At 55.3% G+C, this 21,380-nt stretch overlaps 1 protein-coding gene and 2 long non-coding RNA genes across 4 annotated transcripts; 2 read left to right on the forward strand and 1 right to left on the reverse strand.

Annotated features, from left to right (window-relative positions):
- Positions 1-1,383: 1,383 nt before the first annotated feature.
- LOC143827317 (uncharacterized) lies at positions 1,384-3,895 on the forward strand. The gene is made up of 3 exons (XR_013227263.1): positions 1,384-1,927; positions 2,696-2,763; positions 3,756-3,895. It is a non-coding gene; the product is annotated as an uncharacterized LOC143827317 (long non-coding RNA).
- Positions 3,896-7,896: 4,001 nt separating this feature from the next.
- Positions 7,897-20,867, reverse strand: LOC143827198 (SLAM family member 5-like). 2 transcript variants are annotated; one of them, XM_077316625.1, is made up of 6 exons: positions 20,751-20,867; positions 11,625-11,963; positions 10,735-11,031; positions 9,044-9,160; positions 8,261-8,352; positions 7,897-8,018 (listed from the first exon to the last, which is right to left on the reverse strand). In XM_077316625.1, exons 1-6 carry the CDS (start codon positions 20,812-20,814, stop codon positions 7,938-7,940), a joined length of 990 nt encoding a protein of 329 aa, XP_077172740.1. In that variant the 5' UTR covers positions 20,815-20,867; the 3' UTR covers positions 7,897-7,937. The 2 variants fall into 2 exon arrangements, with proteins under 2 accessions (XP_077172740.1, XP_077172824.1); XM_077316709.1 differs by having other exon boundaries at positions 7,898-8,018; positions 8,272-8,352.
- On the forward strand, positions 8,014-12,972 carry LOC143827363 (uncharacterized). Its single transcript, XR_013227284.1, has 2 exons — positions 8,014-9,823; positions 11,316-12,972. It is a non-coding gene; the product is annotated as an uncharacterized LOC143827363 (long non-coding RNA).
- Positions 20,868-21,380: the final 513 nt, after the last annotated feature.

Here is a 21,380-nt window from a genome sequence, read left to right on the forward strand (position 1 = left end):
CCCCTGGGCTCCCGCTGGGTCCTGCTGCTTCAGACCGACATGGAGACCCCCCTGAATTACTTTTACGATTATTGTGATTTCTCTCCTCCCTGTTTGGAGCAGCTTTCCCCCTCATCCCCAGTTCTTCCACATCTCCTGACAACATCCAGCAGCACGTGAGGCTAGGTGAGGCGGAGAGATTGGGACGGGCCCCAGGTCACCTGGCTGGGCTTCCTTGGTCTGAACCCGGGGGTCGCAGGGCCTGCTCTGACACTCTGACTTCTGCCCCACTCGGCCCCCCTCCCAAAGCCATCTGAGAGCCAGTGGGCCTCTCTTGCGGCTGCAGGTTTCACAGAAGTCAATCATGTGTTAATTGAGCTAATTATTCTGTGCTGGGTAGGGAAGGACTTCCTTTGGCTGGTGCTAAACATGGGGGGGGGGCAAGGGGGAGGGCGTCTCTGAGTCCCCCTAGTCCTGTGGAAGGGGAAGATAGAATCATAGAATCATAGAATATTGAGTTGAAAGGGACCTAATGGATCACCTAGTCCAACCCCCTGGTGTTTCCCTTCAGACTGGAGGGAGGTGAGTAGCGGGGTACCTCAGGGCTCGGTGCTCGGCCAGGTACTTTTTAACATATTCATTAATGATCTAGATGAGGGTATGGAGGGATTGCTCATTAAGTTTGCAGATGACACCAAATTGGGAGGACTGGCAAATACTCCGGAAGATAGAGACAGAGTTCAACGAGATCTGAACACAATGGAAAAATGGGCAAATGAGAACAAGATGCAATTTAATAAAGATAAGTGTAAAGTTCTGCATCTGGGTCAGAACAATGAAAAGCATGCCTAATGGATGGGGGATACGCGTCTAGGTAGCACTGTGTGTGAACGAGACCTTGGGGTACTTGTGGATTGTAAACTAAACATGAGCAGGCAGTGTGATGCAGCGGTAAAAAAGGCGAATGCCATTTTGGGCTGTATCAACAGGCAGGCATCTCAGCGGCTGGCAATGCCCTGCCCCCCCCCCCGGCACACGGAACTGCAGGGAGCAGAGGGGGTCCTGAGCAGGTAGGAGATTCTGCACCCAGAGTTTGCCTCTCCCGGGCCAGGAGGTCTGTGCCCCAGAGACTGCTTAGGGATGGCTGACTCAGGGGGTACCTTGTCTGCACGCTTACTCAAGAGTCAACCCTCCTGAACACGAATGGGAGCACACAAGGGATTGGGGCTAGAAGAGGGTCCTCTGCAGCTTCCGACTCTTCTTGCAGAGGTTCTGTGTGCTGCAGGAGTGTATTCAAGGGGGTCTGGGAGGGGGAGGGTGGGGGTGGGTTTGTGAGTCACTGGCATGTCGAAGCAGCTGAGAATTGCACCCCCGCCCAGCTGCTGACACTCCCACCAGCCCACCCACCCACCCACCCCCTGCTGCTTTTCCACTCCACAAATGAAGTCACCCTTTGCTGCTCTCCTTCCCTCCAACGCCTCGATCTTGTTCTTTCCTTCTGGCCCCAAAATAGATCCCACCCCTCCCCCCTTTCTCGCCACAGAGAGCTGCAGTCTCTGGGGTCCGGTGGCGGTCCGAAGCAAAAGAGAGCTGAGCACCTCCCACCCCTGCTGCTGAAGTAGGAAGGCGTTTGGGAGATGCAAGGAACTCTGCACATGCTCTGAGAAACCTGCTACAGCCTGGGTAACATTTGCATAAAGGAGCTAGTCTACCCTTATTGTTTTTATGGGACAGTCTTCGTGCTGGGCTAATGGATGCCTTTCCCTTGTCGTTTGTTTTGCCTCTTTTAAAATCCCCCCACCCTTTTCCTTCTCTCTCTCTTTTATAAGGAACCTTTGTCTAAAGACATTTTTTGCCTTCAGGTAATTCAAGATATCTCTCTGGATGGTTTCCCTTAATGTCTTCCCCATGTGCTGGACCATACAAATGCTGCACAGGGTGTTATAAGGTATGTTCGACCCTGTTGCTTCGTTAAGACTGTGCTAGAGAAATAGCTTCTCAGCGGGGTCTCTTAGGGCTATTCCGCATGACTTTAATATAGCACGAGTCTTACATTTTGTTTTTGCCACTAAAACTGCATTCCGCATTACGTCTGCAATCTGCAACACTCCTGCAACACTAGCGTCAAAATTGCTTTGTTGTAGCAATTTTCGGGGAATCCGGAAAAGTGGATTCACTTTTCCCCTTTTTTTTCAAATCGCCACACTCTTGCCAACAACCTGCAACACTTGCGAAAAAGACCTGTGCGTTCTCAATGTAGCGGTTGCAACAAAGTCCCTCCCCCTGGCTCTCTCCTCCGAACTTCCGGTGAAGCAATCGCCATTTTTTCCCCCTCGGAGCGGGGAAAGCAACGAACCAGCGAGGCTTGATTCACCCAGCGAGGCTTCTCCAGCTACAGTCCCTCCACAGAAGTGCTTTAAAGCTCCCCTAAGTCCCCAAGCACAACACAGCCCCGTTTGCAAGTTCCCTTTAATTTTGGCCAAAAATTGCGCCCGTGCGGGGGGGGGGGGATTTTTTCCCACTCGGGGGAGCGTGGTAATGATGAATCACCAGCTCACACGCCAGCTTCATTGCAACGTGTGTGTGTGTGTGTTTTTAAAACCTGTGCTTAAAGGGAAAGGGGCTTTTCGGGAGCATGATAACCGCCCATTGGCTGTTCCATTTGATTGATGGCCAGGGGCAGGAACAAGTGCAGAAAAAATCGCTTCCTTTCTAGCAATTCCTGCGAGATCGGAAACCTGTGGGGAACGAATGAAATGCTACTGGATTCCACTACAGATGAAGGTATGCGGAACGCCCAGATTCCACTACTTAAAATAGCGTTTCTGCTTTGTGAAAGCAATTGGCAACATTGGTCCTTGTGCGGAATGGCCCTTAGGATATCCCTGAGTGGCTGCATAAGCCCATGAAGCCACCTGCAGGGTGGGGTCACAGTCTGCCTATACATCACAAAAAACTGGATGGATGGACTGTAAGGATCCAGTAATACTTCTTTAATTGGGGTTCGACAATATTTGGTGTTTCTGCCTCTGAACAAACTCCTCCCCGCCCCTCCCCACGGTCAGCCAGCAGTCAGACTCAGATTTTGACCCTGTTTCCATCCCTCCAGAGACAGAGGCTGGGGAGTTTTTAAAGAGTCATTTTTGCCACGTTGCTTGGCCTCGTCTCCATGATGGTTGTCGGTTTTAATGGGGTTTTAATCAGATGCTTGTAACTCGCCATCAGCCATCGCTGGAAGTGGCGGGGGAATAAATCAGATAAATAAACAAACGAACAAACGCTTATCACGTTGACTCAGTCAGATGTGTCGCTCTGCAGTGTGGGCCTTGGTCCGGAAGCACTGCCCCCTACCCCAGAGGTCCCCAAACCTCTTGACCCTGTGGGCACCTTTGGAATTCTGACCTGCCCAGGTGGCCACAACCACAACATGGCTGCCCAGGAGGTGGAGCGAGTCACAAAATGGCCCCCATAGCTCCACTTCAGCCTCACAATGAAGATTCTTGTGCTGCCAAAGCAACACTTCCACGCTAATTCTGCAAACTGGGGCAGGTGGTGAGAGGGAGAGCCAGTATGGATGATCCGGCGATCAGCTCTCGTGGCCCTTCCTTACACGCCCAGGGGGGACACCCATTGTCTCTTTTGACCTCCCCCCCCGGGTCCTGGAGTCTTTTGCCTTCTTCCGGGCATACTGCAGGGTGCCCTGGGAGTGATGTGTGAGGGTTGGACTAGATGGCCCTTGAGGTCCTTTCCTCCTGTGTCTTTCTTCTTTTCTGCAGGGAGGAACTGCACGAGTGCACAGAATGCGCAGAGAAGACCTCCCTCCACTCACGACAATCCCTAAGTAAGGTTTCGTTCCACTCGACTGACCCACGCTATGGGGACCAGGCCAACCCCTGTACAGTGTCGGATGGGGGTGGCTGCCCTCGAAAACACGGAAGCTCCAGCGGGGAATGTGGTCCCCTTCCCCTTACGGGCCTTTCTGTTGGCATGAGCTGGTGTTTCAATTTGTTTTCAGCCACTGATTGGGATAAAAAGTTCCACTGATTGGGATAAAAAAATGTAATAATATTTTACATAGAATCCTTGGAAGGATTCCGTAGAGTAGCGATCCCCAACCTGTGGGCCGCGGACCACATGTGGTCCTTCGACTAAATGGAGGTGGGCCCCGAAGGACACCTTCTCCCCCCCGGCCCTTTACAACACACTTCATTGTTGTGGCGTGTCTGTCTCTTATTTTGAAGGGATGTTTAAACATTACCATAGCGATCAGGGAGCGTTAGGGCAGTGGTTGAGAGTAGAGGAGTAAACTACCCCCCCACCGGGCCTCAGTAAAAGGCATTGAGTGGTCCCCGGTGACTGGTCCCCAGCGTTGAGTGGTCCCCAGTGATAAAAAGGTTGCGGACCACTGCCGTAGAGGACATCTAGTCCACCCCCTGCTCAATGCAGGGTCAGCATGAAGCAGTCAGGATGAGAATCTGCCCAGCCACTAATTGAAGACTGCCAGCAGGGGGGGGGGGCTCCCCACCTCCTTGGGCAGCCCCTTCCACTGCTGAACCTTTTTCCCTGGCATCTAGCTGGTGCTGTTCTCCATATAGTCTAAAGCCATCCCTGCGGGTCCTCTCCTCTGCTGCCTACAGAAACCTTTGCCTGCCCTCCCTGTCACATACTTCATGAGAGCCACCCCATCCCCTGCCCACCTCCTCTTCTCCGGGCTGGACATTCTGAAGCCCCTCAGCCTTTCTTCACAGGGCTTGGTCCCTTGGCCCCCCCCCTGCATTTTGGCCACTTCCTTTTTGAAGGACTCCAGGTGGGGCCTGGCCAATGCAGTCTACAGGGGGGCTAGGGGGACATTTTGCGATTTCAATACATAAACAAATGTATGTTTTCAGCGGTCATATTGGGTCCAGAATGTGTCCAGGTGGCTGCAGAGCCCACTTCTCCCCTGCTCAGAGTAGCTCAAAGCAGAATGGCCACAGAGGGGCCGGTGCTCTGACCGGCATTGCAGCACGCTCTGAGGCTCAGCTCTTCTGCCTACCTGCAGCTTTAAATGGCAGATCTGAATTAAGCCCTTTCCTGTATGTCCTTATGGTTCACTGGGAGGACCTGGAGCCTTTCCTGCCTCTTGTAGACCCTCAGCCCTGCCCTCTCTGGCCTCCGTCCTTAAGAGGGAGGGCTGGGAAACCTGTTGACAGGCCCTGCAGGATGGGGCAACGAATCACACCTGCACTGATCTGGTCCAGCTGGTCTCCATCAGGGCAGTGGCTCACCTGCATGGCTCTGCAGCTCAAGGAGCCTCAGACCACCACTGTCCTTGGGGCTAGGGCCCAGGTGCCTCAGGGGGAGGGGAGGGGTCTCTCTGATCTGGGATCATGCACAGAGGTTTTGTGGACACATCCTTGCTCTTAGCTAGCCCAGTCCTCTGTGAGCTCATTGGCAGCTTTAGTGATGAGCTCCCTCTAAGTCAAAGAATCCTAGAATGGGAAGGGACCTCCTGGGTCATCTAGTCCAACCCCCTGCACTATGCAGGGCACTCACAAGTCAGGGACTGCTGGTATTTTGCTCTTGAGTCATTACTGCTTATACTGCTTCTACGTTTATCAAATGGGAAAGGGTTTGGGAGGGAACTGAAGAGCTGGAGACCCTCCTCACAATCCCTCAGGTTGCCCCTGGGCTTTTCCATGAAGGAAATGTCAAGATGAATTGGGGGCAGCCCCCTGGCGACTGCAGAAGTTTTCTTTTTCAGAAAGCTTTCCATGGACAAGAGAAATTTTGGGCGGGGGGGGGGGGGGCAGCCAGCACAGCAGAAATACCAAGGTGCTCATTTCTGGCCTATGAGAACCGCCTGGATCCCAAAGTAAGCTTTATAGGTCCTGTTGACTGGTTTCCCAAACACCAACCAGCTTTTTAAAGACCTTTTAACCAAAGAAGCCGGGGGGGGGGGAATTGCAGCCTCTTTGGTTACCTGGATTTCTCGGAGTTCAAATTCACCACCCTCCAGTTTTTGTCTGTTTTCCCCCCTGACGAACAGCCCAGCACAGAAGCCGCCAAGAGCTGCACATGACAAAGCCTTGGGAGAAATCCCGGAGAACCCCCAGGAGCCCGCTCAGATGATGCACCCCTGGCTTCTCTGGCCAGACAGCACATCTTGGATTGGGGCCGGTGGTCTGTGCATCATGCTCACTCCCAGCGAGAAGACCAAGCAGGAACCAGGACAACTCCATCTCCTTCCACCCAGCACCTTGCAGACAGGATGCACCCACCAATCTAACTCTATCCCCGGAGCAGCAGACAGAAGTCCACGGTCTACAGCTACCTTTTGACCAGCCCCACATAAACTATCACAACATCACGTCAAGTGGCGACACAACAACCTATAACAAAAGAACAATGGTTGAGAGTCACATTCTGGACAATCCCCAGTTCAGTCCAAGAAAGAATCCCAGTTCGAGAGACACAACCACCAGCTCCACCACTGGGCCCAGCAGCTGGGAGTGTGGTGAGGTTTGGCCGGGCCTCGCCCCGCCTGTGCTGCACAGATCTCTTGAGACCCGGAAGCACCTCCTGGGTTCCCTTCCTTGTCACCAGGGAGAAGCCGAGAATGTCCAGTGGCCACAAGCAAGGGGCTCGGCCACCCATCCATGATGCCTCCTCACCCGGCCCGCTGGACGCATTGTCAGCTCCAGGCTGGGACACGTCTGCAGGTTTGGAGCGGAAGGCTGAGGAGGGACTTCTTCAAGAGATAATGCCCAGGAGTCCCCCCTCCAAAGCAGGAACGCTCTCCAGGGGAAGTGAGCTCCATACTCCGGAGACAGGTTATAATTCCAGGACATCACCAGGGGGCACCTGGAGCCATTGGCCCAGTTTTGAAGGCTGAGAGAGGTTCTCAGAGAGAATGGAAGAGTGCCCACCTCTCCTGTTGTCTTATTTGTTTTAACGTATTGTAAGAGAGCTGCCATACGAAGACCACTGCACGATCCACACACACCAACTGTCCTCTTATGAATCCAAGGAGATTTGTTTCGGATGCACACGGGGTGACCTCATATTGCCCTATCTTGAGAAGTTCCCGCAACCAGAGAAGTGAAGGTATCACAACAGCTGTTGACCAGCTTGTTTCCCATGGGTTTGTTGGTTCACCCTTCAAGCAAACTGGGCTGTCCTGGTAGCCCCATTGAGATGTTTCTCCCCAGAGCACAGAGAGACCTCTCTAGACCAACATGGCTGCTTCTTCTGGAGCCAGATGACCAGCAGCCCAGCAGGCCCTTCCTCTCAGCCGCCTGGATCCAACGTGGAGGTGCATATCACAGAACTCACTGACATGGGTGAAGAACTGTTGTGCTCAACTTCTGGAAAACTGTGAGGTCCACAAAATTTGAGACTTCACCACATAATACTCCGGGTTAGGGTTAGGGTTAGTTCACAGTTCTCCCCGAGCCCTGGTAGAAATCCTCACAAGGTGTCTCTTTGCTGGCTCCTGTTGGGAAACAGAATGGTTTTCATTTGCATTTTTATTTCTGAGTCAGGAAATCTCCAAGCACATCTCCAGACCTAGATCTCAGAGTGCCGTTTTCATAAGACCCTTTGAGTCCATGGGCCTGACCAGCATCCGTCTGCGAGAGTTTCAAGGAATGGGGCTTCTGAGGAACAGGACGGAGGGAGTCGCTTGGGGTGGGATGGGGAGAGTGTGGCAAGACAGTACAAAAGAGAGTGGTGGTCAAGGCCATCTAGCTCAAGAAGAGCCCTGCTGGGTCAGACCAGTCAGGGTCTAGAATCATAGAGTTGGAAGGGAGCCAGAGGTCCACCCTTCCAGCTAACCTCTTGACAAGGCTCAGGAAAAGGGGCTTGGGCCAGAAGGTGGTGAACCTTTGCTGGGTCTGCCTGCCCCAGCCAGCCTGAAGGACGGGAAAGACACTCACTGGAGCCGAGGTGTCTTCTTCAGGATTCTTCTCTGAGTTCCTTCAGTTCTGGTCTTGAGCGGTTGCGATCAGTGGTTCTCTCTGGGGACTTCTTTGTACGTTATTTTCCTGGAGACCTAGGGACTAGAGAAGAGGACAGAAGTAGAAAAAGGGGTCTCATTTTAGGGAATAGGCAGGAACCACAACCTGAGACTTTCCAAGATGGGCAACCCTCCTGAACCTGAACTGGCTCTGGGCTTTCTGGGAAGCCAGAGAGAGATCCACCTTTTGAGCTTGGTGGCTGGTTCTTCAGCAAGGGCTGAACTGGCTGCCCCTTCCACTTGGCAGAGCAATGGCCCAGTGGGAAGGCCTCTGGACAGCCTCACCTTGTTGTTACCTTCTGGTGGGCTCCTCTTTTGGACCTCCGTGTTCTGGGCATCTGAAGGGCTCTCCTCCACTTGGACAGTAGGGATGGGAGCTGGGAAGAAAAGACACCTTGTAAAGGGACGGAGGCCTTGAGAAGCCATTCATCTCCCTGGAGATTCCCTTTGGGATATCATGCCCTTTGGGATGTCAGTGGGACTGGAGCCATCCCCTCCCCAAATTTCCTGAAGTTTTTCAACCTGACTCTGGCAACTCTACCTCCCATCTCCCACTGGTGGCCAGAGGAGACCAGGCAGCCCTTGCTGCCCCAGATGTGCATAGTCCCATTGCTGAAGCAGTTTTGGGTCATCAATAGAGATGAAGCTTTGGCAAGCTGAGCATTGTACTCAAGACTCTGGATCAGCCTGTGAAAAAGCTGGCGTGAGCCCCAACCGCAGCTAATTCTTTGAGAGAACTTAGGGGGTCTACCTACAGACGTTTACTGGGAGTTCTTCCACAGAATGCAAAAACAGGATAAGCCAAGGTGGTGAGATCTGGTGTTCAACTGGCTTTCCTTTGTATTTGGGCCACCGTAGAAGTTCAGCAGCAAATCCAGTGGGCCCTATGAAGGGGGCAGCCAGCCCCACTCTGTGTCAGCACATCAGGTCAAAGGGCACCACATCACTCCAAATGCATCAACACCTGCTAAACCCCCAGGTAGGCTTGAGTGGGAGTTTTAGAAAACCAGCCTCTCTATGGAAGGCCAAATTAAGGCCAAACTGCTCGGACTGAGAAATTGGGCTCACCTGCCTGGGCCGACTTCTCACTGTTGATCCGCCAGCACCAAAATGCAGCCCCCAGACTTAGCACGAGCAGGACGATGGTCAAGACCATGTAGCCAGACTTGGAGAAGGACATGTCCACTGCACAAACAGAAGAGCACAGCCAGCTGACCCACAAGCCTTCAATGGGTCACACAAACATGCACACTCTACCAATGCTGATTTGTCCAGCCACAGTAATCCAACCCTGCCTCCTGTTGCCATTCAGCACCTGAAACCATTCTACTCTCCAAGATACACAGACGGACGGATGAACTCACAGTCTAGCTGTGCCTGAAGGAGTGAGCGGTGACTCACAAAAGCTCAAGCCTTCCACCAATTCGGTTGTCTTTATACATGGTCTTTTCTGCTACAAACACACAGAGAGCAATTGCTGGGAGGCAAACTGATTTGGAAGAGAAGCTAGCTTGGACCCTATGACTCGTGTACTCGTGTTTCCCTTGTGCTTCTCTTCTTCTCTCTGCAGAAACTGTTTTTTTAGGAGCCCTCACCCGTGCAGAATTGCTGGCTGCAGAGGAAGCAAGCATTACAGCAAAGGCACGGCAGCATGCCGGAGATGCGGAAGGAAGAAGCTCATACAGTCCAAGCTACTGAGTCTCTCCTGTCCAGTCATAAGGAAGAAGAATTGCCCCTCCCCCCAGATTCCTGTGCAGTCCTTTCCATGTGCCGCCCCGAGACATCATAGTGAGGGGTGGTGTATAAACTGAACAAACAACATTCAAAAAGGACATTGCCTGTGAGCAGGTAGGCACACTTTTACAGAGAGTACTGCTAAATGCCCAAACCCATGGCATATCACCTAACATCAAGTATTTTGGAGAATGTTCCATACTAAGAGGGCCAAATATGTTGTTTTCATGGCTTTTAAGATGAGATTTTAATTTGTATGTTTACGTTTGTTGACTGCCTTGCTAGGCTTAGGAGGGCAAAAAATGGGGTAAAAATCTTATAATGTAAAGAAAAAAAGAGACAAACTTAAGAAAACAAATTGAATTGTGATCTAATATTAACCCTCGCTTGAGGGGAAGTCCTGGTCTGGGTTAATCACCTTCAGCCCCAAGAAGGCCTTTGACTGACTTGAGTGGTCATAATCGGCAATAAAGGCTGCCTCCACTAGGTGTCACTGTGGGGTGTCTGTGAGGTTAGCTGAACACTCAGTGCCTTCTTAAAAATCATTTGGAATTCGGGTACCAACAAGTGATGAGCTTGACTCTAGGGCTGCCAGCCTCCAGGTGGGCCCTTGAGATCTCCCAGGATTGCAACCGATCCTCAGACTGCAGAGGTAAATTCCCCTGGAGAAACGGGCTGCTATAGAGGGTGGGCTCTATAGCAGGGGTAGTCAAACTGCGGCCCTCCGGATGTCCATGGACTACAATTACCAGAAGCCCCTGCCAGCATTCGCTGGCAGGGGCTTCTGGGAATTGTGGTCCATGGACATCTGGAGGGCTGCAGTTTGACTACCCCTGCTCTATAGCCTTGTATCTTGCTGAAGTCCCTCCCCAAGCTTCCCTCCCCCTGGAGATGGCAGCTCTACTTGATACCTTCTTTTGTCCTGATCCCAAAGCCCAGAGAAGCCAAAAATGGCAGCATACTTGCCCCAGACAAAGATTCCCCCCTCAAGACACACACACAAAGGAACAGCAAAGTTGGGCCACCTCCACTCTGGCAGATCCTCTGCAAATCAAAAGAGACGATTTTATGCTCGATGGGATTGCTGGCCATGCAGGAGTAGGTCGTGTTCAGAGAGGTGGGCTGCAAGAAGAGCTGGATGGTCCTGCCGTCAGGGGAGACCTGGTATCTGTCTGTGCTGCTGAGGTCTTGGATTGGGTTCCCTTTCCTCCAGGTGACGTTCACGCGGCCCTTTCCAGGTGACAGACACTGGAGCGTCACGTTGCATCCCTTGGGTGTGCTGGAGATGAGCTGGCTCTGTATCCGGGGTGTCAAGACAGGCTCTGGGGGGGGGGGGGGATGTCACAAGAAAAAAAAACATGGTGATCTCCAACCAGGGCAAAGCACGGCAATCAAGAACCGAATTCATGTCCCTGAATGCACTTGGGTTCCTGGTCTACACATGAACACTACAAACAAGGATCTGTCCGTGCCAGGAGCACCCACTGGATGCAGCAGCCTGCAGGAAATGGAACAGGGCTGTTTTCATGTCAGACACATGGAGCTCTCTCAGGTCAGAGAAGATTTATTGATTTATTGTTATCTTTGTATCCTGCCCTTCCCAAAGGCTTCGGCTGGATTACATTCCTCTTTACATGACGGCTAAACTCCTCTTTGAAGAGGCTCCTCAGAGGGATGCAAAATGCTGGAAGAACTTTCTAAACACAGATTTCAAAAACTGTAATTCTGGTGGGGTGCCCTTTCTCATCGTATGGTGCAAAATCACAAGACCCACTTTAGACGCTTCCTCGTCTGGTAGACGTGACAGGGACCACCCCTAGTCCAACCTGCTGGTGCTGGAGCTGCAGCCGCTACATTCCTAACAAGCAGAGCACTGCTATGAGGCGCCCAGTGGGACTCTGACAGGATCACCTACCGTAGACCGTCAGATGGAAGAGCTGGTCTTCCACGAGGGCCGGAAGGATCTTCACCCGTGCTCCGAAGACGCCGCTGTCGTTCATCTCCAGGGCCTTGATCCTCAGCGTCTCATTGAACATTTCAATCCTCTGCTTGAATCTGTCGCTGGGGTCAGGGCGGTCAAACTTGCCATCCCGAAACAAAGCCACCAGGAGCGCTGGCCCCGACCCAGCCTGGAAGCTCCACTCGATCTCCCTCACTTTGGCTCCAGGCATGACGCTCACCGAGAGAACCACCGAACCTCCCAGGACGCCGCTTGCCCGGCGGGGAGGACTTGGCGGACGGTCGGCAGCAACAACTGAGAAAGGGACAGGAGGGAACCCATGAAGAGCACAAGCTGCCTTATACGGAATCAAAGAGGGGGAAAGCTCTGGAAGCAGAGTAGTAATGCAGTGGTGGTTACCCATATAGCACGAGGAAGTTTAAATACCCATAAAAGGATTCAGTTTGCACTGCATAATACAAAACCAACAATAAAAATATAAGCTTTAATTGCAATGTCATTGCAGCTGCAAAATGCGAAATGCTAAAACAGGCAGCAGAACATAAAAACATACATATGCAAATCTTATACACTGTTAATAGGTAGCCAAAAAGCCAACCGGTTACTGTATGGACAAGAAGTTAACCAGACAAAACATATTCTAGTCTTTGCATTGCTGATGAAAAGCAAAATGGGCCTCTGGTAATGCCCCATTTCGGACTTGCCTTTATCAATTATATAATTTCTCTGTCGGATCAAGCCTCCACGGGAGACCAACGCCTCACAAAAGTCCTAACTGTTATGAACCCCTAGTTCCTGACCCGCGATCTTCTTCCTTTAAGGTTGTATTTAAAGTTGTATTATTGCCTTATGCACCTCCACAGGCCCCTCCCGTCTCCTGCTTGCATTTCAATGACTCATCCTGCTTTCTGGCCCTTCTTGCCTCACCTCAGGACTAGCTTCCCCTGCTGGGCAGTCTAAACCCCACATGGCTGGCAGGGCTGTTTGGGCACCTCCAAGATCAGAGAACACTTTTGCTCTTTTCCTGTGGGAATACCCGGTTCCCACCAAAAGCCAATTCCATGCCCTCCCCTCAGAGCCCAGGCATATATTCTATGCGACCCCTTCCTCTAGGTCTCTGTCAAGACTCCTGTCTGTGAGCTTCTGTGATGAGTAGATCCTGAATCCTGATTCTCCAAATAATGTCTGACAAAGGGTGCTTGCACTCGAAAGCTCATGCCCTGAATAAATCTTTGTTGGTCTTAAAGGTGCCCGACTGGACTCTGATTTTATTCTCCAAATAAAGACTTTTATTAAAGCTTCATCCCGAAGCCCGCGAGTGAAGTCTGTGGCGGGAGTCTGCAGGGCCTCAGCCGCTTGGTTCCTGACTCTAATTGCCTCAAAGGGTCTTCTTAGGGATCACAAACTGGCACGAGGTCTCAACGTGGGCTTAATGTCCTGTCAAGGTCAGTGTTGCCTGCTCAGACGGACTGCAGCTCCGCAGTACTTCCTGCCTGGTCCTTTTAAGTGGAGATACCCGGAACTGAACCTGTGACCGTCTGCAGGACCAGCAGATGCTCTACTACTGAGCCACAGCCCCCCACCCCTAAAGTGGGGCATGAGACCGTCATGGGTCTAAACTGCTGAGTAGGAGGGAAGGCTTTGGGGGCCCTTCCCGCAGAGGGAGGGAGGGAGGGAGGGAGGGAGGGAGGGAGGAGAAGAGGGAATGGAGCTCCTGCCTTGCTCCCCTCCCCCGTTGCCCTCCATCCCCCCACGGGTTCCGCCTGGCCTGGCACTGAGGGGGCAGGAGAATGCATCCCTTTACCTCCAGATCTGCCACTCAAAGGACTCCCACAAAGCCTGCTGGCCACAGCCAAGAAGGCAGCGGAGCCCACGGAGCTGGCCTCAGCCACAGGGCCATGCTTAAGGCACACCGTCCCTGCCTGGCTGTACATCTCCAGAGCATTGTGGTGTTTTATTTTTATAGCAATAAACGCCGGTCAGATAAGACCAGGGGCAAAGCCGGATGTCATTCTGTTTGGGACATTATGTCATTAAATCCACCCGCCATCTGGACAGTTTCCTGTGCACAAGACTCTCTGCACTCCAGGGGAAGGCAGAAGGTCCCGCCAAATGGGGGGCAAGTCATCCCTATTCCGGAAACAGAGGGCGGGTGAGCGTGGCAGAGGGGCAAGGGCAGCCACGCCACCAGATGGCGCTGTGGCAAGAAGGCAGCCGGCATCCTAGAGAGGCAGGAAGTGGCGTTGCCCAAGGGGTAATTCTGGGGGAGCCTTGCTTTGTTGACTCTCTCCTCATCTGCTCTGGTAACACCGTCAGTGACCCTCGCCAGCTCCATGAGGACTGGCTCATGGGCATGCCCACCAAGGTCTGCCCTGGCATCACCCCTCCCATCAGCCAAGCAGGACAAAGCATGAGGAGTCAAAAACATCAGCCACTGAGCATGGCAAGCGACAGGGCATGGCAAGCAACCAACCGCAAGAGACAGAAGGCTGCTCTCTGTACACAGAGAGGGACTGCAAAGGGGGATTCACCGCCAGAGGAGGGAGTGATGGCCGCAGGGATAAACCGCTTCCAAAGGGGATTAGAGAGATTCCTGGGGGAGAAGTCTGTCAAGGGCCACCAGCTGTGGTGACTGAGGGGAACCTCCACCTTCAGAGGCAGGCAACCTCTGGATCCCACAGCCAGGAGGCACAACAGGGGAAGGCCACTGTGACACGGCAGGCTGGACTCACGGGTCTGCTCCAGCAGGGCTCTTCCGATGTTCTTAATACGACTTCCTCAGCCGATGAGTGTTTCTTAGTGTGGGACGGTTCACCATCTCCCCAAAGAAGCCCTGACCTAGATAGCCCAGGAGCGCACCCAGCGTCCCTACCCAGAGGCCAGCGTCCCTACCTCCGCCGGCCCCACGCGCGTCCCATCACTCCCGGGGCCCCCGCTGCACCCCACACATCATTACATCCATCCATCCATCCCACAGTAGCATGAGTGGGTAGGGAGGACCTTTTGCAGGGTCTGTCTCCTTGGGACAAGGGCAGCTGGGAAGGAAGCGCACAAGAGTGTTGCTTGGTCCATGTGGAGGCGGAAGGGGTGGGAGCCCCATGCAGAGCAGTCCAGTGTCTCAAAGCCTGGAAGCCACCTCTGCCCAAGTTCATAAAATCAACATTTCTGTCTGATGGCTCTCTAGCCCAGGGGTAGTCAAACTGCGGCCCTCCAGATGTCCATGGACTACAATTCCCAGGAGCCCCTGCCACGCTGGCAGGGGCTCCTGGGAATTGTAGTCCATGGACATCTGGAGGGCCGCAGTTTGACTACCCCTGCTCTAGCCTCTGCTTAAAAGCTTACAAAGGAGGAGAACCCACCACCTCCCGAGGAAGCCTCTTCCACTGAGGAACTGCTCTCACTGCGAGGAACTTCTGGAAGTTTAACTGAAAATTCTTTGGAATTATTTATTTATTTGTATATTTATACCCTGTCTCTCCTGGCAACTACCAGCCCGAGGCAGCTCACAATAAGACAACAAAAACAAGAATCCAATACAAACAGTAAAACATCCCCAGTCCGAATTAAAAAAAACAAATATTAATGCAATGGCAACAGCAAGATGGCGGGAACAGCACAAAAGATCCCCATAGCTCCACCGCTCTACATGGGGACGTTTCTGTAAAGGCACAGCACTCCAAGATGGAGTCCCTTAGGTTCACTGGAAACTCAAGCATGGCAGAGAGCAGGGACTGATCCTGACACGCTCCAGCCCCCGTTGCCTGCCACAGGTCCCAGGTGGTGAGATCTTCCATAGCAACCAACCCTAGGGTGGGACCCCAGATTGAAACTCCAGGCACCCTTTCCCCGGCCTCAACCAAGCGCCTGTCGGAAGAGTTCCACCTTGCGGGCCCTGGGGCACCTTGACAGCTCCACCAGGGCCCTGAGCTCTCCCAGGAGCTCATTCCACCAGGTTGGGATCAAGGCCAAAAAGGCCCTGGCGCTGGTCAAGGCCAGGCTCAGGACAACCGGTAGGTTCATACCCACAGAGCAAAGGGCAGACCGGCAGTCCCGCAGATAGGGAGGCCCCAAGCCGCGTAAGGCCTTGAAGGTCTAAAACAAAACCTTGACCTTGATCCAGAAACAGAGTGGCAACCAGGGCAGTTGTTTCAGCACAGGCCGAATATGGCTCCTCCAAGGTGTCCTGGGGAGGCCCCTCACAGCCGTGTTCTGTACCAGCAGCAATTTCTGGGTCAAGGACAAGGTTGGGCCCACACAGAGCGAATTACAGTAGTCTAGAATCATAGAATCCTAGAGTTGGAAGGGGCCATACAGGCCATCTAGTCCAACCCCCTGCTCAACGCAGGATCAGCCCAGAGCATCCTAAAGCATCCAGGAAAAGTGTGTATCCAACCTTTGCTTGAAGACTGCCAGTGAGGGGGAGCTCCCCATCTCCTTAGGCAGCCTATTCCACTGCTGAACTAGAATCCTAGAGTTGGAAGGGGCCATACAGGCCATCTAGTCTAACCCCCTGCTCAACGCAGAATCAGCCCAAAGCATCTTAAAGCATCCAAGAAAAGTGTGTAGCCAACCTTTGCTTGAAGACTGCCTGTGAGGGGGAGCTCACCACCTCCCTAGGCAGCCTATTCCACGGCTGAACTAATCTGGAAGCGCCCGTTGCATGGATCACTGTGGCCGAGGGGTCCGAGGACAGGGAGTGCGCTAGTAGCCGTGCTTGGCGGAGATGGATAAACGGCATCCGTGCTACGTTCATGACCTGAGCCTCCATGAAAAGGGAAGCAACGAAGATCACGGCCAAATTCCTGGCGGACGGTGCTGGTATTAACTGCACCCCATCCAGGCAGGATAAATGCGCTGCCTGCTCCTGCCCCTTCCCACCCAGCCACAGGACCTCCGTCTTGGAGGGGCTGCGTTTCAGACGACTCTGAACCCATTTGTTCCGGCCCACCCCTCTGGACCCCTCAGCGACTTCCTTCAGCAAGCTCTTCACTTGGAGACCGTCTCCATCAAAAACAAAAACCCTTTGTTCACCCCCCCACCCCCCAGCGAGGGTTGCCAGCGGGGGGGTTAGGAGATTCCTGGAGGAGCTGGGGGCGGGGCCTAAGGGGACGGGGCTCAGGGAGGGGAAGGGCTTCAGAGCGGGATCACGCCACAGGCTGGCAGCCCCACGCACGGAGGAGGTTTCTGCCTCAGGTTCTCTGGCCATGGGTCCTCCTTTTCTTCCAGCAGAGTGCCAAGAGGCATGTCCTGAGTGCATTTTCCTCCTGTCCTCCTTCCAAGGAGATCAGGGCGGCATGCCTTCATTCTCCTCACTTCATTTTGTATTCACAACAACCCTGGCAGGTGGGCTCGGCCGTGAGGAATGGGCTCAAGGTCACCCAGTGAAGTCAGGAGGAGCAGCTACCTGGGCAGAGCGGCTCGTCTGTAATACGGACAGGCCAGTGTCGCCTTTATTGCCTCTCCTGCCCCCGTTCTCCAAACCCGCCGGGACGGTGGGCTGTGAAATCCGGGGAGCTTCCTGGCGCCTGTGCTGGCTGCTCGGCCTCCGCCCCCCCCCCCCCCGCATAATCTGTGCTCTGAGGGAAAGCGAAGCAGCTGTGTCCTAAGCCTTAGAAGAAGATTAAATACCCCCGGGGAGGCCTGGCCCCCTGCCCCACGTCCGGCTGCCCAAATGGCCCCACGGTGGTCGCCTGGCCCGTATGGGAGGGGGCTCCTGAGGGGCAAGGAGGGGGCCCCTTTGGCTGGAGCACACACCCCCCCCCCTTGCATTTCCTGCCCCTCTGATCCCGTGCAGAGACGGAAGCCGTTGAGCCGGTCCCGGGTGTTGCTCCCCTGCTCCTCCAAGTCTCTCTAACACTCAGGGTGTCGCTTTTAGAGAAGGATCAGCAAAATTTGGGGCCCCTTTTCAGGCAGGGGGAGAAGTTAGGAATATTTTACAGAAATACATTTTAAAAAACGAAAAAGTGGGTCAGATGCTGCCCCTGGTGGGAAGACACCCTGGAGAGCTTCAGGCGGATCAGAGAGGGCAGGGGAGTTTTCTGCTTCCCCGGACATCGGCTGCCTGACACGGGGGTGTCCCTTTGGGCAGCTCACAGGGGCAGCTGGCTTGGCTCAGCAGGAGGGGGCAAGAGGGGGCCTGGGCCCTCCTCAAGTCCTGGAACTGCACCCCACATCCTTGGTGACTTGCATGGGCCTCGTGCTAAAGGGGCAACCAGTGAAAGTGACCGTATGTGGCCCAGGGGCAGAGCATGGGGCTCCCAGGCAGAAGTTCCCAGGGTCAGGCCTTGGGTGGCAGCATCTTCAGTTGGAAGCTCTTCAGCAAAAGGGCTTGGGAAGGAGAGGAGAAGAAGAGTTGGTTCTTATATGCCGCTTTTCCCTACCCGAAGGAGGCTCAAAGCGGCTTCCATTTGCCTTCCCATTCCTCTCCCCACAACAGACACCCTGTGAGGGAGGGGAGGCTGAGAGAGCATTGAGATTACTGAAGAAGAAGAAGAAGAAGAAGAAGAAGAAGAAGAGTTGGTTCTTATGTGCCGCTTTTCTCTACCCGAAGGAGTCTCAAAGCAGCTTACAGTCGCCTTCCCTTTCCTCTCCCCACAACAGACACCCTGTGAGGGAGGGGAGGCTGAGAGAGCCCTGAGATTACTGAAGAAGAAGAAGAAGAAGAAGAGTTGGTTCTTATATGCCGCTTTTCTCTCCCTGAAGGAGTCTCCAAGCGGCTTACAGTCGCCTTCCCTTTCCTCTCCCCACAACAGACACCCTGTGAGGGAGGGGAGGCTGAGAGAGCCCTGAGATTACTGAAGAAGAAGAAGAGTTGGTTCTTATATGCTGCTTTTCCCTACCCGAAGGAGGCTCAAAGCGGCTTACGTTCACCTTCCCTTGTTTTCCCCACAACAGACACCCTGTGAGGGAGGGGAGGCTGAGAGAGCCCTGAGATTACTGAAGAAGAAGAAGAGTTGGTTCTTATATGCTGCTTTTCCCTACCCGAAGGAGGCTCAAAGCGGCTTACGTTCACCTTCCCTTGTTTTCCCCACAACAGACACCCTGTGAGGGAGGGGAGGCTGAGAGAGCCCTGAGATTACTGAAGAAGAAGAACAGTTGGTTCTTATATGCCGCTTTTCTCTCCCTGAAGGAGTCTCCAAGTGGCTTCCAGTCGCCTTCCCTTTCCTCTCCCCACAACAGACACCCTGTGAGGGAGGGGAGGCTGAGAGAGCCCTGAGATCACTGAAGAAGAAGAAGAGATGGTTCTTATATGCCGCTTTTCTCTCCCCGAAGGAGGCTCAAAGTGGCTTCCATTCGCCTTCCCTTTCCTCTCCCCACAACAGACACCCTGGGAGGGAGGGGAGGCTGAGAGAGCCCTGATATCACTGCTCGGTCAGAACTGGCTGCATGTGGAGGAACGGGGAATCAAACTCGGCTTGCCAGATTAGAAGTCCACGTTCCTAAACCCCACACCCAGCTGCCTGCAAAGAGGAGAGTCAGGATTGGGCCTTATTGGGCAGAATGCAGTGCCCCCCCCCAGTGCCCACCTGAAACCTGCACTGCCCAGGCAGGAACTGTCCAGAACCTCCTGAAGGAGCAGGGGCCGGCATGCCTCTGGACACGGGGCCGGCCCCTCCCACTGAAGCACCCTAAGGTCTCCCCCCAAAAGCACAACTGTCACCCAGCGTCACCGTCCGGATGCAACGGATCAGGGCCCGGCTCACTGGGATAAAGGAAATTGCTTCCTGAGTTTACGAGGGCTTTAGCCATTTATCCTGAAGTTGGTCTGAACATTGTAATCTCCACAAATCCCCTGTCCTCTGACGGAAGACATGGCAGGTCGGAGGGGGATTATGGCCCCCGGAGAAGGAGAGGGGGCTGAAGGGACCTGGCCGCACAGGCAAGAGGGAAGGGGGCTGGGGGGGGGGAGAAGGCCCCTCCCTCGTCTCCTGTCCCGGTTTCCTCCCTGGTCTCAAGGATCCTGCTCTGGAAGCCTTGATGGCCAACCACGGCATGAAGACTGAGCACCTCGTGGCACCTTAGAATAGGGGCTAGCCCAAGCAGGCTGCTATGCTCCCGGTGGAGCTAGGAGATCGCCCAGGATGACCAGCCCCCATGTGGGAAAGGGCAACCTTGCAGGGCGGGCTCTGAGGTCCCTTCGGGAATTGGAAAGGACTTCAGGGTGCTCTAGTCCCACAAGAACCTTCCCTCCCCAAACTTCACCCTCAAATCACAGGTCTCCCAAGACGGAGTTGGCAACCCCATGAGCTGCTTGTAATGGGGAGGGCCCAGAGCAGGGAAGTCTGGGGTCCTCTGTAGGCCTGTTGCCCCCGCCTGCCCTGGTGCTTGTGGGGTTACTTGGGGCCCCCCACCATCCTTCTGGGACAAACCACCACCATGAAAGGGGTACGTGTGTGGGGGGGGGGGTTGCCAGCTCCCGGTTGGGAAACTCCTGGAGACTGGGGTGGGGGTGGGGGGTGTGCCACTGTGGGGCACAAGGCCACGGACCCCCCCCCCCCCGCTTCCATGGTCTTCCCGGGTGTGCTGAGTGGGGAGGGGCCCCTTCGGAAGTCCCTGGAGAGCCGGGGCTCAGCCCCCCCCCGCCCTCCTCCGCAGCGAGGGGGGCCAAGGGGCTCGCGGGAGAGCGCCTGCCTTTCCTGGAGGGATTCGGGCTTCCCCGCGGGCACTCGTGCGGGGGGGGGGGGCTGGGGCGGGAGGGAGCCTTCCCGCAGGCGCGCCATCCCGGGGCAGAGACGACGACGACGGTCCCTTCTTGCCGGGCAGCCTCGGGGGTGGCGGGGATGGGGGGCGCAGGGAGGGGGATCCCGCCGGCCGGGCGCCACGAGGAAGAGCGGGGACGCCACTCCCGCGCCGCCCCCCGAGCCCCCCGGCTCCCTGGCCCGCCCTCCCTGCGCGGGGGGGAGAGTGGGGCGGCCGGGACGAGCGCTCCGTCGGGCGCAGATGGGGGGGAAGGAGGGGGGAGGGGGGAGGGGGGGGCTCGGCGTGGCCTGCGGGCGTCTGGGTTTCCTCCGGGGCCGTCGAGGCCGGCGTGGTGGGGGGTGAGGGTGGCGGGCGAGGGGGGGCTGCCTCCGCCGTCCTTACCTGCCAGGAGCGCGGCCAGCGACCCCACCCAGAGGCGCAGCGCGTCCCTCCGCCGGCCCCCCATCGCTCCCGGCCGGCCACTCTCTCGCGGGCGCCGCCGCCGCCGTCGGGGGGGGGGGGGGGAAGGGAGCGGGGAGGAGCCCGGTCCTCGGCCCGCCCACCTCAGCACGCGCTACAGCCCCCCCCCCCCGCCTGCCCCCCAGCCTGGTCCCCGAAGCTGCCAGTCGCCTGCCGCCGCCGCCCTCCAAGCCACCCACTGCCGGGGGCGGGGGCCGCTGAGCAGCGCAGGACGTGGGGCTCCTCTGGGCACGATGCCCCGCGCTGGGCTGGGGTCTAGCGGCGTGCGTGGGGGGGGGGGGGGGCGTCTGGCCTTTCCAAGCATCAGGAGGGGGACCCGGGGGTGGTCTCTAAGACCCGCAAGACGCCTTCTCCAGGGGGCGCTTCCTCGGGCGACGGGACAGGGACCTCGGGGGGGGGGGGAGCGCTCTCCGGAGAAAGCCGATCGGGAGCGAAGGCGTCAACTACGAAGCCCGATGGCGAAGGCTGCCCCGCTCCTTCCCGGAATAACCAAAACCGGCCACGGGGCTTCGAGGGGGGGGTCTTCTGTGGGGCAGCGAGGGGGGGTCTGGC

The sequence above is a fragment of the Paroedura picta genome, chromosome 1 (assembly GCF_049243985.1).
Source record: "Paroedura picta isolate Pp20150507F chromosome 1, Ppicta_v3.0, whole genome shotgun sequence".
Classification (NCBI taxonomy): Eukaryota; Metazoa; Chordata; class Lepidosauria; order Squamata; family Gekkonidae; genus Paroedura; species Paroedura picta.

Coding starts and splice junctions, on each gene's coding strand:
- LOC143827198 (XM_077316625.1), bottom strand. CDS start 20,814: ATGGGGGGCCGGCGGAGGGACGCGCTGCGCCTCTGGGTGGGGTCGCTG. Junction 11,032..11,624: donor CTTCCATCTGACGGTCTACG/GTAGGTGATCCT, acceptor CCCCCCCCCCAG/AGCCTGTCTTGACACCCCGG. Junction 8,019..8,260: donor CACCAGAAGGTAACAACAAG/GTGAGGCTGTCC, acceptor CCTCTTCTCTAG/TCCCTAGGTCTCCAGGAAAA.